General features: G+C 40.7%; 1 protein-coding gene across 2 annotated transcripts in view; it reads right to left on the bottom strand.

Moving 5' to 3' along the window:
* Positions 1 to 308: 308 nt before the first annotated feature.
* The window catches only part of LONRF2 (LON peptidase N-terminal domain and ring finger 2), a 34,850-nt gene continuing 16,460 nt past the window's right edge, over positions 309 to 18,698 (bottom strand). The window contains exons 3-12 of one of the 2 annotated variants that reach the window (XM_079299836.1): positions 16,404 to 16,526; positions 15,294 to 15,455; positions 14,625 to 14,850; positions 12,548 to 12,644; positions 12,080 to 12,194; positions 10,751 to 10,872; positions 9,768 to 9,926; positions 6,667 to 6,829; positions 4,539 to 4,688; positions 309 to 4,192 (exon numbers count right to left, since the gene is read on the bottom strand). In XM_079299836.1, coding sequence (XP_079155962.1) covers positions 4,034 to 4,192; positions 4,539 to 4,688; positions 6,667 to 6,829; positions 9,768 to 9,926; positions 10,751 to 10,872; positions 12,080 to 12,194; positions 12,548 to 12,644; positions 14,625 to 14,850; positions 15,294 to 15,455; positions 16,404 to 16,526 — 1,476 coding nt within the window. In that variant the 3' untranslated portion in view covers positions 309 to 4,033. The remainder of the gene's footprint in view (positions 4,193 to 4,538; positions 4,689 to 6,666; positions 6,830 to 9,767; positions 9,927 to 10,750; positions 10,873 to 12,079; positions 12,195 to 12,547; positions 12,645 to 14,624; positions 14,851 to 15,293; positions 15,456 to 16,403; positions 16,527 to 18,698) is intronic. The other variant, XR_013773546.1, reaches the window with a different exon arrangement.

Consider the following 18,698-nt stretch of genomic DNA (forward strand, 5'->3'; position numbering starts at 1 on the left):
GACATTCACCCAGTGCCACAGCCTGCCCAGCAAACCCCACTGTGCACAACCCCAGCAGCCTCCCCCACTTCCTCACACTGGGGCTGAAACAGGTGCCATGCAACTTATGAGCCCCAACACCTACCCACTGCTTCTGGATGCCCTCTGCCTCTCAAAGCCTCATGAGGACAATCCCCAGCCCCTGGGCTCCTGTCAGGAAAATCAAATATCACCCCTCTTCAGTCTCGTTTCTTTCAGACCATAGTCACCTCAGCTCCAGCACTTAGTCCTCACAGTGATAAAGCTTTCCCCATGAACTCACACTCTCATAAATTCAACCTGGTTTATTCCAAATATCACATAAATTAAACACATTTCCCATGAATATTGCAAATACACATGAAATGAACACTGCAATTTTTAAAAAAAGTTTTGGCTTTGTTTATGCAACAAGAAGTGCCAAATGTGGTTAGAACATGAACTTCTCTCGTATTTACTAGATACAAAAAGGTGCAGATTAATAATTTATATTTATACATATGTACACACTCCATTTCATTTCTAGCTTTAAAACAGTAAAAAATGGTTTCAAGTTTATCTACATTAAACATACTCATTTACATCTGGTCAGAAGCCCCAGATAAGAGTTGATACAATCATTTCACAACTGCAAAATTAAGGCGCTACCAAAATACCAGTTCCACTAGTGTAAAATGTAACAGGAATAGAGTGTACAGCTTTCTATTTATCAATTTAAAAGTGGACTGGAGAACAAGGAAAAAGGAGCAGTAAGAAACATGACAAGTCCTACAGGTTAGAAGTACAAAGAGATCTTGATGACTATCAAATGAACATATTAAAATACAGTAGATAAAAGGCCTCAGTGGCAAACAATTAGTATGCTTCTGAAAGACAAAAAAGGTTAAAATATATATATATATCATTTTGTAGCTTGAAATTTTACAGGTGAACAACAGGTGTAGAGGTAGAGGGATTTTTTTTTTCTTTTTGGCCTCTTTACGATGTATAAAGAAGGGCCACATTCACCACAGTGAAAAAACTCATCATATATCCCAGCATCCTTGCTTGGACAGCAAGCAAGAAAAGTGTAATGAGCTAGAAAGGCAACAAATCCTGTCTATCTCTTCCAGGAGCTCAGCTCCAATGCTTCCACATGTACCTTGGCAACAAGTTACACACCTAAGCACAGACTGGTGTAACATGGACATTTCCTCTAGAGAGCAACGAGACAGCTTTTCCCATGAGGTACTACTGGATGCTGCAGATATTCTATGGCAGAGGTGATTTGGTAAAAATGAAACAGGTACTTCCCCTTAAAAAGCAAGTACCACAGGGCAGTGGTGATTTTATCTATTTATTAAAGCTTTGCTATTTGATCAGCATTCAATGTTTTGGAAGAAATGTCAGCTTTGGGCTGCTAATATTTTTATTTGCATCCATACACAGACAATTCCTTTTGTTGTTACCATTTGTCCAAAACATCAGTCACTGAAATATTCACAAACCGCTTTAAACCTTGACTAAAAAAAAATCCCTCTACAGTTCAGCTTTCTTTTCAATAACAATCACTCTGTTAACTATGCAGGCCTTCATGAACACAGTAATGTCACTTCCCATGTAGAATGTCTTTACACATTACAAAACAGCAGTAAACAACCTCTCATTTCATAGGGTTTTCTGTCAGAAGTACCTCAAAAGTAGGTATCTTGAAAAAATCACTTTTGCAGAGAAGAATATTAACATTAACATTTACTGAGGCAAAGCCAAGAAGACACTAACTAGCACCTTGATTTTTTTTTTCTTAAATGCACTCCTATCTGTAAAATTAAGCACATACAAGATCAGGGACCAGCAATATACAAGTATCATCAGCATCCTCTTCCAGCTAAACTAGTAATACTCAAAACTAGGCCAGACACACAAACAAGCAAGATGAATGAGTCTTGAAGAAATACACAGCATGGAAAGGAACGAGAAGAACAGGAAGCTGAACAGAAAGGATTGCAAGATCCAAACACAGTCCATCTTCTGGTCCAAGAATTAGTTTGTGAAATCACCCTTCAGTAGCTCAGCTGACAGTCGGCTGAAGACCTACTGACTTCTGACATTTCCTCCCCACAAACACAACAATTCCTTTATACTTCAGTGAATTCCTCTTCATCATCTTCAAGTCCTGGAGGAAATGCATTCAACTTGAATTTTGAGTTTTTGGTGGTGGTAGCAGAACTTGTAGAAGGCTACTGTAGAGGTTATGACATCATTGCTTGTACGTTATGCACTTCACAATTGAGAGAATATACTTACAGACTACTTAAATAGAAAAGGCGTGTTCAAGGTAGAGGCAGTTACAGTACATTCAGGGTATGTTACAGAAACCATTTGTGGTAGCCATTTGCCAAAAGGAAAAAAAACGGAATTTTTTGTTTCCCAGACCACAGAGGTTATAACTACAATACCCAAAGAGAGCAGGTAATATATCCCAATCACTGCATTTTAATGCAGTCTTCTTCCAGAATTCATGTACAAAGTGGAAAAAAAAAAAGTTTAAATACCTCTTCATCGACAAATAAGGAGAAAAGAACTAAAAAAGAAACCAGGCACTTTGACCATTTAGGTAAGCAGCCATTTCTTCTTACCAGACTTCTGCACATGAACAAGTCTTTACATTGGTCTTGCTATGCTTGCAGCACATGGAGATTCAAGTCAACTTTTTTCCCTGTTGGTAGTATCAGTTCTAGTTACAGGAAACCATGCCAATTGAACTGTTAACACTGAGTTATTTCATTGGCAGTTGAGCATACATTGATCATTTGACTGAGAAGCGATCAATTGAATAGCTATCAAAGTTAGATATTAACAAAACAATACATAAAAAAATAATCAAAGAGACAAATGAAGGTTAACACCTGACTGAAGCTTGCATTGAGACTTGCCTTTATAGGTTCTGTTTGTGACTCCTTTCACGGTGTTACTGTGGACTGATTTCCATCACATACAGCAACTGGTACTAAACTACAATACTTTCGGGTTTGAAACACGTTCAGTAGAGACCACCCCAGCGTAATGGAAGGTCAGCATGATGCTGCAGGAAGGAGGGAGATGGAAACCTCCCCACCTTTCATCCTCCTGCCTGCACTCATAGAGCAGGCTTTCAGAGTAAACTGCAGCATGCTTCCCTTGTACTCGGGGTGAAATCACTATTTCACAGCAGTGTTTATCATACTTTAGTGAGCGGCTTGGTTTGAATTTAACAGTAAGACTGGCTAGGATTACTTTGGGTTTTCTCTTCAAAGAAACCAAAGTACATATTTCCAAACATTTTGTATATACCTATTTTGCTACAACATGTAAATCACAAAGGAGGGATTACCTAAGGCTACCAAATAGTGTGCTTATTCAGTAGCTATTATTCTTTCTGATATACATCCTCAGATGCTTTGACTACAAACGGCTTAACCTGTTTTTTCCTCAGACTGTTGTTTGCTGAAGAGAGAGAGAGGGAGATGTGGGAGTATGACACACTGCCTTCCAAATCACTAACAGAGAGTACTGTTGGTTATAGTCCTTGTGCATACTTCTGCTGGGCAGTGTAACTCCTCTTCTGTTCACTACCTTCAAGAAAGTCTAAGAAACACCTCTTCAATCCACTGTCCAGTTTCCTCTTCCTACTGAGTGAAAATCCACATCACATGCAGGCCAATGGCACTACTCTAGTACTTAACTCTCTTGGCTAGAAACATCAAGTCTATCTAAGTACTCTGAAGCAATTATCCACATCCATCAGCTACATTCTGAATGTAGCACAGCTCTGTAGAGGCTCAGTTTTCACCAGGACAACAGGAGAATGTGCGAGGTTTGGTGAATACCCAGATAACAAACCGATGCAATTGATGGATGCAGGACGCAGTCAGAAAGGGCTGTTCCTTTTTGAAAGAATCTTAAAAAAATACAAAAAACAACCCCTCCCCTTTGCCCTCCCCCAGAACAACCTGTCATGAGATGTTTTTGGTGCCCACTCACAACACAGTCCATGTTATCTGGGTCTTTTGCGAGTCACAAATATCAACACGCGCCTGATGGCAATTAGACGATCTTTCAGGGAGGTCATAGCCAATATAGCCAGCTGAGCTCTGTTTTCCAGAGGCAACACTGCCAAGAGCCACCAGTACCAGGCAGGACCACTGGGGTTGCTCTGCAGAAGGATAGAAAAACATGCAGTTATGTATTCACCAGCCCAGCCCTACGAAGAACATAATATTCCTGCTCATCTTCTATTTGCTAAGGAAGTCACCACAAAACAAGCAACAACTGAACACTTAATTGCAGGTGTTCTCTTCATCTGTATACACCACTAAGACTTATCTCTTCAGCTCCCAAATTACAGAGGTATATTGTTTACCATGCTTCATGCCAACACACCAAAATTGGGTAAATAAGAGTCTAGAATGTATAAAACTACAACAAAAATCTGTCAGAGAACAGTCTAATGTTAAAATTCTGTGTAGAATAAGGCTGCATAAGTAGGCAGGTTTTATTACCTGTGGCTCTGGTTCTTTTCCCGGCATAGATCCAAAATGATTGAGAATTTGCGCTTTCATATTGTCTTTAAGAGAAGTGAACCAGGCAACAGCTTGATCATAGACTGAATCATGAAGGCGAACAAGTTCTTCATATTCTGGTCCTTCAACCTTATTGTTAAAAGAAGGGAGATGGAACAAAACAGGTTTGATATCATGGAGTCCATATGCTTCTCCAGAGCAAACGAAGCAAAATAATGCAGTGACTACAGCTGTTCAAATCTCCTTATCTAAACCAACTGTGCCTAAGTCTCATATTTCAAACCTGTGATGCTGGAGTCTTTTTACCCTCCCTTAGGTGTTCTGTCTGGTATTTCTTGGAGCAGTAACTGCCTCACTAGTATCCATTCCTAAATGCTGGCATACTATAGGAATATACTCTCTAGTCCTGGGACATATTTATCATCTCAAACCCACAATCTCGAGTCCCTGTCACAGAATGACCTCTGGACAGTGGTACATCACCTGGCAAAACAAAACAAACATTACTGCCACCGAGCACAGATGGGAGGGGACTACAGCACTAAAGAGACCAGCCCTATTTTATAGAAGTGTTAAGGCCATGGCTGCACAGGCAAGGAGAAGGAGGAGGGCAGACAACCGAGCAGGAAGCAGGGAAAGTGATCCTTTCCCAATACCAAAAATAGCCATGAAGAAACACCCTCATTGAAGCAGAGTGTTTTAGCTGCACAGGCCTACTATTAGCTATCCGGAAAAAAAAAAAAAAAAACCAAAAAAAAAACAAACCACATAAGCAAAAACCACTACTAATTGGTCATTTGTGGGGTTTTTTTGTGGGGGTTTTGATTCTGGATTTTTGTTTGGGGTTGTTTGGGATTTTTCCCCGTTAACGTGTACATCACATAGGTGATTTCACCTATGCTATTCACTCAGATACACATCTGATCTAGCTGCTCTGGATGCCTTTCACAATCAAGGGGCAGCAGTCCTACACAGAGCAATTAATCTCATCTTAAGGTAAGTATCTAAGAGCATATAAAACAGATATCCTTGGACTGAGATTTCTGACCATCAGACATATCACGGATGTAGGGCACTGAACAGACACCAGCCTCCAACGTGAGACAAGGTAAATCTCACTGTAATTATGAAGAGGTGGATCTCTGGCCATCTATAAACAATGTCTGTACACCTGAGTTCCACTACTCTTCACTAGGGATTTAAAGAGAGCACAGCCCTCACTGAGCAGACTGCCTATTCCAGCCTTTCACAGCCAAGGGCACCTCCATGAGCTCAACCTTTTGTGCCCTGGCAAACAACTGCACCCCCCTGCATAGGTTAGAAAAACACTGCTAAGGCTTTACAGACTTTCACTTCAACTCTGAGAGTGCATTAGAGCTGTATGACCAAACTGACTTCATCCACTGGCAGATTACTGCTAAACTCATGTTAACAGCTACCAAGGTTTTAGAGACATGGTCTGAAGATGATCCAGAAAGCATGGCCAATAATTCAGCCTTTGGCCAACACCCATCATGAACACCTGCCTTGATGCAGGTTTGCTAAGAGGACTTGTTTTTAAAAGCTACTCCCCTCTCTGCATTTCTCTGCTCTCAGTCAGCTCTAATGGATGCTTGTGCAAGGCATGGTTAACTACATGTCTCTAAGAACTCATTTTAAGAGCAGACTCACACATTTATTTGAGGACCTGTTCTGTAAATGAGAACTTGGAGGACATATGAAGTGTGCCAACTGTCTGTTCAGTGCAAGAGAACAGTCAGTTCTCTACCAACAGGACCATGTGCTTTTAGAAGGCTTCAAATTCTGCACCAGTTTTAAAATGTTACTCTGACCTCATCTACACACCATGACCTCAGCATCCTAGAAGCTACTTTGAGATCCATGAAAGGAGTGTAACACTTTAGGCAGAGATAATTATAAGGGAAGAAAGGAAGAAAGAGAAAGAAGATACAAAGTTTGTTCCATGGTTTTTAAAACAGAGCTTTAGTGTATTTGTAATGATACTGGTTTAAAAATAATGCACAGCTAGCTTGAAATGCAACAAGGAAAGGCTATTTAAGTGAATCCAGCAATACATGGGTATGAATAACTTTGCACCATAGATCACCTTTTTATCTTCAAGATACTCGATGTTTGCTGTGTTATATCCATCTCGCTGGCCATGGCTTAAGACCCTAAAACGACGGACACCAACTGTATCAACAACTGAGCGTCCATCAGGAAAAAACTTTACGTCCCTGATCTCTAATATACAGCCATGATCTGCAAATCTGAAATGACAGAAGGGCATAAAAGTGGAAGTCATCAACAAGCGTTTATAGACATCAGGACAAATACTGGGCCTAATTCACCATTTCTTATTTGAGAGAGGATTCTGCTTTGGTGACAATACATTTCTGCTTATTCACATAAGCCACACAACCCCCACCCTTTCTGCCTTCCCTCAGAGGACCTGAGCAGCAGCATTTTCAGGGTAGGGTTGTGGGGTGGGAGGGTTGGAAAGGGACAGGAAACTATATGAAGCATGTTTCATGCTGGGAGTTGCCAGCTGCTGGTAGCAAATTTGCTGGTTTGCAAAGAAAACAAGATGGGTAAAGATACTATAAGAAGTACAGAAACTGAGAAACAAATGCATGGCTGTGAGGGCTATCCCCCTACTCCAAGGTGTAAGTAGAAGACTGCAGGCTTTAGAAGAAAAAGGCTTTCTACATAAGTATTTTCTTGCATTTGTTTCCTTCAGAAAAAAAAAAAAAGTCAAATCAAACCCAAAATATCCTCTTCACAAAAGCACGTTTATATCTACTCTATATTTAGAGTAGGCACAGGTTTTAATCACACCCTGGAAACAAGCACACAAACTTTTACTTTATCAAGCTTACTTAACTCTACCTTTGTGGTGCAGTGATTTCACTAGAGAGGCTGGTTGCACAATGACTCTTCACCACAATACTTTTGCAGGTCTACACCTCAGCCTACTGTTAGGTAGGAGAAAGCACTGTATCTAGTCTCATCTCAAGATACCCTGAAGAGTCTGGTAAATTCATTATCATGGAAATGCTTGTTATACTAGGGCTTGGCTATTTCTTACAATGGAGTGATGAAGGACTCCTGTTTCTGCTCCACCAGAAATCATGGATTTGGGAGGGGTGAGGGGGGGGGGTAGCTCATCACTGTGAACAACTGCTCTCTCCCAGCCAGTGTAGAGGAAAAAAATCAGGAAGAGCAGGAGGAGCAGAGCTGAACACAGCTAAGTCCTGGTGCTCTACCAGTAGGACTGATTAAAAAAAAACCAACAAGTCTGGTAGTCTATTATAGCAATATTATACTATACACTGTTTTAACAGCTACCAAAAAAAACTGTTTTTAATTAATTATTTTAGTGACATTCATACTGGATTTAGAAATTAATATAGAAGTGATGATTTTTTTTTTGTTCTTAGAGGAGTTACTTTTGTGTAGACAGACACCTGAATCAGAGAGACAAGCACCTGGAAACAGGTATAAAATGTGCTGACATTAAGAGCTTATATTCTTTAACCAATTATAAGTTAAAATGGAGAAATAAAACAGAGGAAGGTAATGAACTAAACATGCTTTGTCACTGTGTTTTTCAAGGGAGGTATGTATCCATGTCTCAGTAGATGAGGCAAAACAAGTTTCCCTGCTTCTTGTACTCCCAAGTTGATTTCGCAATTTTGAATAAACAGAAGAACTTCTTTACTTGTGTAAGAAGCTGGAACAGCCTGCCAGGTGTCTGCAGATGAAGGTTTGCTGTGTTTCAGTGTTTAAGTTACCATGCTCAAAAAGTTTAATTATTTTAGTAACTCAAAACAGACACGACATAGGAATCTAACCATCCCGAATCTAACTTCATGATGTTATCTAACATCAATTACTGTGTTTTGGGGATTGTAACACCTTGGCCCTTTGTATTATTATGTCTGATTCCAAATAAGTTTGGCTCTTCCACAAGCCTGCAGGGATTTAAGGTGAGTTATCACTGAAGTCCTAGGGTAATTCTGTCCTCACTCTCACAAGTATTCACTTTCAGAAAATTGGTAATAGGCCTGAAAGGGACTGTGGAGCATCAGCTGCTGGAGCCTGAACTCCAGTGAGTGCAGTACTGACAGCATGCCAAATGGCATTGCAGCACAGCCACAGCTGACTGGAAGCTGCAGCATCTCCTGTATTCTTACAGCTGCCTTACTGTCCAGTCTGGGAGAAAAATAAAATTTCCCCGCCCCCCCCCCCCCCCCGCCACAAGAAGCATGAAGTGGACAAGCAAAGGCTGCCAAACCTCAGTAATGACTGCCCCCCTCTCAGCTCTAGTGATGATCACATACAAAAATGCTGCTCCTGAGGATACCTGTCTAATGTGTTCTTAAAGATTCCCATGTTTGTCATCCATTCTACAGCCTGCCAGTTCTGGGGTCAGCAACTATTGCATCTCATAGGGCAGACCTCCCAAGATCAGCTCATGCTTCTCCAATGAGTATGGAAATCACATTATCTGTGAAATACTTAAACCTGGAGGCTTTTGTAGAATCAGAGAATAGTTTTGTGTTGTAAGGGACCTTTAATCTAGTCAGTCCCTGCATAGGGAGCTGGAAACACATCAGTGTCAGAATTCACAAAAATGAATGAAAGGTATGATCATATAGAAAGACAATGTAATCCACTCACTGCAGATAGTTTAGACATTGCAACACAGCAGTAAAGACAAACATTCAAATTCAACACTCAGCAGCAAAACAGACTTCTCAGCCAAGGGTATACTTTGTCTCATTAAAATGATACCACTCTTTCAGGAAGGCTATGGGAGGTCTGGATGTTTTGCCTTATTTTTGTTTTGTTTTATTTTTTTTTAACTGAGTAGACAGAGGGGGAACCTTACTCAGACAGTTTTCACTGGAACAAACAGGCCAGCAAGCTTTCCAAACACACAGCCAATTAAATGCTATTTTTGGAGCCTGTAGTAGCAGGATGAGTTGCATTCTTGCCACTATCCAACAGGGGAGTAATAAAAGTACATCTTTGTGTAAAAAGGAAAATTTGAAGCTGAAAACTAAGTAAGCAACTTTAGTATTGATTCATAGAGGACTGGAAGGAACCATAGTGGTTTGGGGAGACAAGTATACTGTGCTGCAGTACTCCATTAGCTCACAGCAGCCTGTGCAACAACAGGACATTCTCAGCTCATCTCCTTACCCTTTTAATTCATCAGCTAAGCACATGCCAAACTGCTTGGTACCAGTTTCCATGCATCTTCTTATCATTAGGCGATAACGAGGTTCAAAGACATGGAGTGGACAAGGGATGGTAGGAAAGGCCATGGTACATACGAAGATGGGAACATCTTTATTCAAACTGTAAGAAAATTGTTACAAAAAAAAAAAATCACCTTTTTTTTTCTGGTTGCTGCTATATTCCGCATATATCCTTAATACCAGACAAATAGCTTCCTGAGAGTCAGTCTTTGTAAATGCATATCTCTTCGAGGCTTGGCATTTTTACAAGACAAACAATATTTCAGGACTCTTTTCCTTAATACATTAAATAAACTCTGAGCTATTTCCATAAAGGAAGAAAGTCAAGAAATAGCCAGTTTCCTAAAAACATGCATAGTGATACATCTTAGATACACATGGCAAGATTTTGGTGACAACTTTTCACAGTAACAAAGTACTTGAGAAACAGCCATGTTCAAAGCAAGATGGCAGAGAATCCCCAAGTAATCCTCAGTAAACCCCTTTGATTTCAAAACCCATTAATCCACATAATTTTTGGGGGGATTAACTGCATGTTTTGCTTTACTTTTTAGCTGAGTTACAGCACAATATTCACAAGTCACTGACAAAACTGGATCCCTGAACTTCTGACCTGAAGTATAACCCATTCATAATTTGAATTCTACTCCCAGAAAACTCCACTGTAACTTCTAAAACTATTATGTTGTTTCAGAGGAATATGCAATTATCTTTCTTTTAAAAATATTCTTCTGCCCCTCCACCATCCAAGCACATTGTTACTTGTTTATCTGCAACATACATGTCACATATACAAAAACATCTGGCAGTGTGTTACAAATTCATTCCTTTGGTGCATTTTCATAAACAAATTAATCTTCTTCAGTAATTTAGATTGAAAAATACATTTTTGTAACAGCTGTCAGTAGTATAAAGAGAGCCTACTTTGACAATTCCTTCATTTCTTCCTCATAAACTTTCTTCCTTTCAGATAATTCCTCTGGCAAGTAATGGACTATCAGCTCTTCTGTAAGGACGGTCTTCTTGTAAGTTCTGCTTGCCAGAAACTACAAGGAAGAGTCAACTCTTAAGTCTGGTATCAAGAAGACAAGTAACATCTCTTCCTCCCAGCCCATTCTTCCCTGAGGCCAAAGTGCACATTAGTTATGACTGTAAAGATTTCTCACCCTTTACAGCCTGCAGGTACCAAAACTTCCACTTCAGTCTATGTGGTTCATCCCACCGTCCTTTTAACTCTAACCTCATACCCTTTTTTGGCAGAAGTTGTACTGCCAGGAAGAAAAGGCAGTCCATCCCCCACGTTTGCCAAGGTACATGTATCTTTTTCACCTACAGCTGTCAGCTTACTGCCGAGCAGTGCTGTGTCTGGGATTCCTCATGTCTGCAGCTGGCAAGTGTTGGCCAAGGAGCGTACACCTTGGTCATACACCATAGCTTTCACACAAATTGGAAATTTGATATGAACATGGCTGTGGCTGGAGGTCCCCAGGCATGAGCCTGATGTGATACAGGAAGCCTCCATTTCTTTAAGAACCAACAAACACTTGCATTCCAATGAATGTCAAATACATCCTCAAGTAAATGAGGTCTGTGCACAGCTTCATGCCGTCAGTACCGTCTTGCTCCAGTTTCATGGAATCACAGAGGTTTGGGTTGGAAGAGATCTTTAAATGTCATCTAGTGCAACCCCTTCAGTGAGCAGGGACATCTTCAAATGGATCAGATTGCTCAGAGCCCTCCATCCAATACGACCTTTAGTGTTTCCAGGGATATGCAAACTCCCTGGGAAACCTGTTCCAGTGTTTCATCACCCTCATGGGAAAAAAATGTCTTACTTACATCAAATCAACTCTCTTTCACTTTAAAAGCCTTTCCCCTCTATTAAAATGCCTGTCCCTATCTTTTTTATAAACCCCCTTGAAGTACTGTAAGGCTGAGATCAGGTCTTCCCAGAGCTTTTTCCTCACCAGGCTGAACAGCCACAACTCTCCAAGGAGAGGTGCCCCAGCCCCAGACCATGTCCATGCCCTCCTCTGGACTTGCTCCCCTGTGCTAGGGACTCCAGAGATGGATGCAACACTGCAGGTGGGGTCTCACCAGAGAATTAGAGGAGTGAGAGAAGCACCTCCCTCACCCTGCTGGCCACACTGCTTTGGATCCAGCTCAGAAGCAGAGCACAGAAAATCTCCACACAGATGTTTTCAGAAGAACACGTTTGTGCAGTTTTGTTAATTGGGGCAAGGACATACTTACTTCTGACAACTTTTCCTTGCAGAGTGGGCAAAGTGGATTATGGTCAAGGCAACGCTCAAGGCATTTGAGGCAAAAGGTGTGTCCACAGGGTGTGGTAACAGGTTCGTAGAACAACCTTAACATGAAAACATGGAACAGAAAAGCTAAGCTGCCAACAAAATCAATTCCCAATGTGTGGAGAGGAGGGACTAGTCCTAGCTCTTTCTTTCTTTTCTGCTTTTGTATAAAGCACAGGTGACAGTATTATCCAAGGATTCTAAGGTTTTCATTTTCACAAGTGGTAAACAGTGGAGAACCACATACATAATGGAGAAAACCACATCTGTAAAGATTCACCAGATGCAAGGTTCAGCAAAAAGTAACAGAGTAATGATTTAGACATTCTCTGGCAGGTTTCTCTTCTTACATCAAGATAACAAAGCCTCTTCTGAAAAAAGTTATGTTAATGCCAGGTCAACACAGTCATACCTCATACAGAGGGAACACTCAAAGTCCGACGCATCCACCAGAGTTGTTGGTATTTCACTTGAAGTGTCATTGGTGTTTTCAGGTGAAACATCTCCATCTAAATAGTCAAGAAGATTATTATAGTAAAGATGTAATCATTACTGCATTTTCCAATGTTCTTTACACTGTTGACTTTTCCATAAAAAGCCTGATTCACATCTTTTTTTTTTCCTGAAGATTCATTCCTAGCAAACTTCCCATCTAACTTTTAGATATTTTGGCAGGAGATCTTTTGGAGAGCAGAGGATGATGACTGTGGCCAGAGATTCCACTTTAGAGCTGAACATCCATTATTTGCTTCTCCAAAAATGATTGTGTTGTGGGTTTTTCTAGACTAGTTTTTAAAATATTCTGCTATTGCTTTCCCACCACCACCCCCACATCAGCCAGGCCAGATGTTTTCAAGTACATTAAGTCCAGAATTTAATTTGTTTACACACAGTCAAAATATTTCATCACTGTTTATTATAGATTTCTCAGCAGGGGTAATTTTTCTTACAAATATAAAAAGGCTTACATTTTTTTAGACTAAGTTGTTGTAGAAATCCCAAATTTCAGACAGCTTAAATGTTAAAAGGCTACTGGAGCTGCATTAGCTAACACAGCTTTTACTAGGTTCAACAATCTGCAAACACAGAGGCAACACACTTCATTTAAAATTCTACCCAGATTTATTTTTGGGGATGGTTTCTATCTCTGGGTTAAACTCACTTTAAATTTCACAGCAGCATAATTTAGGCTCAAAAGCTATCAGCTCCAGCTTCTGTTGACATTTACACAAGCAAATTCTGCAACTTCTTTTACTATTTGCATCTTTGTGATGAGTTGCAACAGAGCCATGAGTGCTGCCTCCAACATGTTTTTTATTAACCAAATTCTTGACCATTAAAAAGCTCTGCTTTTTATGTGAAGTTAAAACACTAGGATGCTTTGTTAAAGAGTAACTCATGCTCAGCATCTGGTTTATCTTGAGCACAGACAGGATAGGTGGCGTTTGGCCTACAAAGAAAAACAGTGCTATCTTTAACCTACATCTCATATGTTAGCATTTAGTAATTGCAGGGACCTGGCTGTGTTAATTCTGCAAATAGTAACATGGCACTGGGACCCAGCACAGAGCAGAAATTAGTGCTTATGGGTAAAACACAATCTCTGGCCTTCCCTGTGGAGATACAGGTGGGTCAGATTTCACAATCTATTTACTGAGTCTGCAGTTCACAGGCAAATAGAGGGTTTTTTCCTCCACAACAACGTGATCAGAAACTGGCCATATATTGATCTTTTGTAGAGGTTAGACAGACAGCTGTACTTGAAGACTTGTAACATTTTCAGGCAGAATTCAAATTCATTAAGGTGTGGGCGTTTTTTTTTTTTTGGTTTTTTTTTTTAAAGGGAAAAAATTCACACCAGAACAGCAACATTTTCAAAGTCTATGTTAACCAATTATTACACTACTCAGGGAAGTATTGCCTTCACCATTTTTAGCCCTGAGTACTAAAGCCACTCTGGAGGTCTTTGTTAGAAGCTTGAGAAGCACACAAATCATAAGCACAGCTACCAAGTAACAGAAAACTCGGGGGTGGGGGGCTTATTACCCTTTAAAAGGTTTCTTTGTTTGCTTGGAAAATTTCATGTAAAGTTGCATGTGACTGTTTCTAATGCCGGTTAAAGATTAGTTTCCAGGCTTACTTCATTTTTCAACCATATAGAAAGACAATGAAATTCAGCTATAGCTGAGACCTAGAAAATGGAAATGGCACTACCAATATCAAGACTAAATTGTGAGTGGATTACACAGACCTTACATTGGAAATGGCCCATCTGAGAAAGCAAAAATACAGTTTTCAGTCAATGAACTTAAACTGCTCTGAAATAAGGTAAGCAGCTTGTTAGAGCAGACACAGACACACCAGAAAACAAAATATCTCAATTCCTGTAGGGAATACTTTACTGACCCCTATAAAAAGGGAGGAGTAAAAAAGTTTACAGTTTTTCATTGTGTGCAAGAGAAATCACTCTTCTAAGCCACAACACAAACCTTTTTTAAGAATCTTATTGGGGACATCCAAATTCTGCAAATCCCTTGTATCACTGGACAGCTTTCTTTTTAAGCCAACCCCAGGTAAACTGGAGAGAATAGCTCCCAAAGACTTCTTGTTGTCATCAAAATAGAAATCCAGAACATGGTGGGTAACAGAAGAATCAGTGTTTCTGAATACATCAGATTCTTGGGACGGGGTTTTTGTTAACCTGAACATAGTATCCTAAAAAAATAAGAACAGTTATATACAGCATGAGACAATTTTGGTTTGCTTTTACCTATTAGTTTTACCAGCAATAGATCAATGTTCCCACAAGGAGCCTAGCAATGGAGAAAAGTCTGTATCAAAGATCACTTCCCAACTGCATGAAGTATGGCCATGTCTCTTCCTACACCTCCTGTCCCCAGAAATTATGTCCCTGCCATACTAAAATCTGCAGTAGGAAAAACACAAACACAACTGACCCCCCACATTGCTCTCTGAAGAAAAAGGTTCACTTTCTTTTTTTTCTGAGGAAGTACATCCCAGTAAGAGATTTAACAGCAATGGAAAGAACAGCTTACCAGTAAGTGCCTACAAAGGTGCAGACAAAGACAATGTCACACAGATCAAAAAGATCCATGTGCTATTTTTGGTATTTTTATGTGAAACACTTTATGCTTTACCTTGGAGGACCCAGCAACAGAGTTATCTTCCACAGCTGACTGTGTGTTTATGCTACTCAGAAATGCAGGTTTCAATCTTGTATGGGATGTTCGACTAGAGAAAGGTGCTGTTAGACTATCATGCACATTTTCAAAGGCTGGGAAAAACATCTCACACATTATCTAGTCAATTAGAGAGAAAAAAAAAAGAAAAAGTAATATTTACAACATAGATATTTATGTTTGTGAGAACACAGATGCAAAAACTTCACAGTTTCTAGATGCCAAGAAGCTTGCAACACCCAAGGCATCTCTGCATTTCCCAATGCCCATGGGAAACCTGAATGGCAGTGCCCACCACAACCACAGTCACATTCCAAGGTGCTCTTCTGCTGCCCATCTCCCTTACCAAAGGCTTCTGCTCCCCAAGAGCATCCAGGGCAGCAGTTTGTTGCATCCTTCTCCTGATCCTACCCATCTCCATTTTGACCCTGCCTCCAGAAGTCTTCGGACTATGCTTTCCCATCAAAACCAGTTAACAGAGATGTATTTAAACATTCCTTGTGTTCTACATCTATCTCCCCCATCCTCAAGTAGAGTTAACCCCTAGCTTAAAGCTGTGTAGAGCCTGCTCCCCCTCTCACAAGTCCCCACCAAGCACCTTGCCAAATCCTTGTCTCATTTTATAAAAAGCTGCCTGTATGGATGGTCACAGAGAACCTGATGATGGGCTGTTAGCACTTAATGTGTCTAACTTCCCATAAGGAACAAAATGCTACACAGACTGCAGGATTTTTCCAGTTCAGGGCAGCACACAGCTTCCTCTTCTCAATCCTCTGCCACTTCCCACATAAAAGTCACTTTCTGATGGGTACTAAAATTAGTGGCCTCAAGCCTACGCAGTGGAATTTGCAAATATATAATCCTTCTGGCTGAGGCATCAACCAAACCCAAGAGGTGCCTCACACAGAATAATGCTAAAAAGGTTTACTGGAGAATCTACTGAATCAAACTAACCTGTAGGTGTTTACTGTCACCTGAAATACTGAATTTTTAATTTACCTGAATTTTACTTGGCTGTGAGATTAAAAGCAGTACGATGGCCAAGTAGCCAGCAAATACATTTTATACCTTTTGGGCTTCTTTCTTCATTGAGCTCCATTCAGGATTTAAGGCAACACAATAAAGAAACTCCTTCAATGCTTCCTCAGTCCTTTCCAATCCAGAAAGAGCTTTTGCTTTCACATAATGGCCCTGTTCACACAAAGGAAAGGTACAAATCTAGAGATCATTTCTGAAGTGGCTGCAAGACACCTGAAAACAAACCTGAAAGTTCGAGTCATTCTGCAGGTGAAGAATAAGATGCTTTTGGGGCAACAACCTCTTTGACATATGTGACTGAAAGAAATTCAGTCCCATCTGGTGAAAAAAAATTCCCCAGGAACCCTCTGCTGCATCATCCCTTGCCAAAGGCATTGCTGATTTCCTGAAAGATGAGCTGGGAATAAGGAGGGGTGTTTTTCCCCCCAGGGACAAACTCTACTACACATCCCACTGTGCTTGGATACACCAGAGAACAGTTTCACATACTAGGATAAACTTAAAAAGCAATGCACCTGCACAGAAAAGGCAGTGGCACAGGGCACCTGGAAATGGCAGTCACTTCTCCTGTATGTCTTACTAGGAGAGAGATAGTTTTTCACCTGTTTTATTCGGTCCAAAACCATCACAAATTTAGTACCAATGGTTGACCCAAAGCATTTTAGCCCACCCTACCTCTCCCATGTTCTGGAGTAACAAACCCAGTGGCAAACAGGTCGGTAGCCAGCTTGGGAATAAATCCTATTTTTCTTGTTACTAATAGCAAGAGAGGAATGCCTTGCCTCTGAATTTACCTGCAGATATCAAACTACAGTTCTAATTTGACCAAGTAAATGACTTCCTTTACAATTAAAAGAAACTAGGTGTGCATATAAACATTTCCCCCTTGCTCATGAGACAGAAGAGAGAGTGCTCCACCCCTGACTCACATGAACATCTCTAGGCTGGACTGAAAGTACAGCTTCATTCATAAAAGACTGGCTAGATAAGCAGATTTACTTTTCTTCCTTCATAATAATGCTGAAAGATGCAGTATCCCATAATCTTCCTAAGCAGGTAATTCCCTCATTCTTTCAATACTGCCATCCAAGCTGAGACCTGTTAAGATCTTTACCATTCCACTGGAATTGGAAGAAGGAGGCTCGTGCCAAAAGTAAATAGGCCAGGTTAATCAACACAATTATCATTTGGTGACCTGTACAAGAAGTCTCAGTACACATTGATTCTCTCCAGGCAAGATACATTTTTCTTCTCCTCACTGCAGTAAGAGAGATAGTGTGAGGCCTGACCCTGACCTCCTTACCTGGATGCTTGCACAGCCTCCATGTAACCTTTTACACACCTGCCATCACTGTCAGCACTACTGCACTGCACTGGAGAGCCTACAAGCTTGTTTGGATCGTCCTTTAGGGCCAAAAGAGCAATGTCCTTATCTGACCTGCAAGGGAGGACTGAGCTGGGCTGTCCACTAAATACCTAAAGATCCAACACTAGGAGTTAGGCCCAGGGACTAGAGGCCCCTATACTTCAGAGACTGCTGCTGTGACCTTCCCTTTCCTATTTTCATATACCCTTGACAAACATCAGACTGAAGGGGGGATCCAAGAAAGATCACGAGCAGCAGGAAGGAGGGCACCTCTGTCTACCCTCCATATAAAAACACAGCTGGAAACTTCTTGCCTTACAGAGTCCAAGAACCCAGTTTTCATAGCAACTGAAAAGAAACCAATTTATCTATAGCTCCAATGACTACAGCATACTAAGGAGTTTCACCAGTAACTCAGCAAGCCACTACATCTGTTATCAGTAAGTCAAAAGATACAGGTTGGTGAACACTTGCATCCAGGAGCTACTCCCAGAATTAAGTTTAATTTTATGTTGGGTTTGGTTTCCTTTAACTACACAGCAAATGTTTGAGCTAATCTCTGCCACTGGATGAGATGCTGCAATACACAAAACAAAGCAGATGCCCAGAACTCCTGGAAAACATGGATTCTGGGGCAGCACAGCTTAGGTAGATGTCCTCACAAACATGAAAGCACAAGTGAAGCACGTCTGAGACACTGCTGGTTATGCCATGATGACAAATTTCATTTTCAATTAACATTCCTCAGAGATGTGATTAATGAAACCTTTATCCGCCTACGACTGACACACATCTCATTTCCATGGATTCAGGCAAACAGAAGACAGTTCCAGAAAACATCTGAACGTGCCTAAGTAATTTTTCTCCCTCTGCACAGAAACACAGCCAGCATCACCCAAGATGGGATTCCCAACTTGATGAAAAATTATCTGAGATGGAGAAGCAAACTGGGTGCAAGG

This window comes from Erithacus rubecula, assembly GCF_903797595.1.
Source record: "Erithacus rubecula genome assembly, chromosome: 1".
Lineage (NCBI taxonomy): Eukaryota > Metazoa > Chordata > Aves > Passeriformes > Muscicapidae > Erithacus > Erithacus rubecula.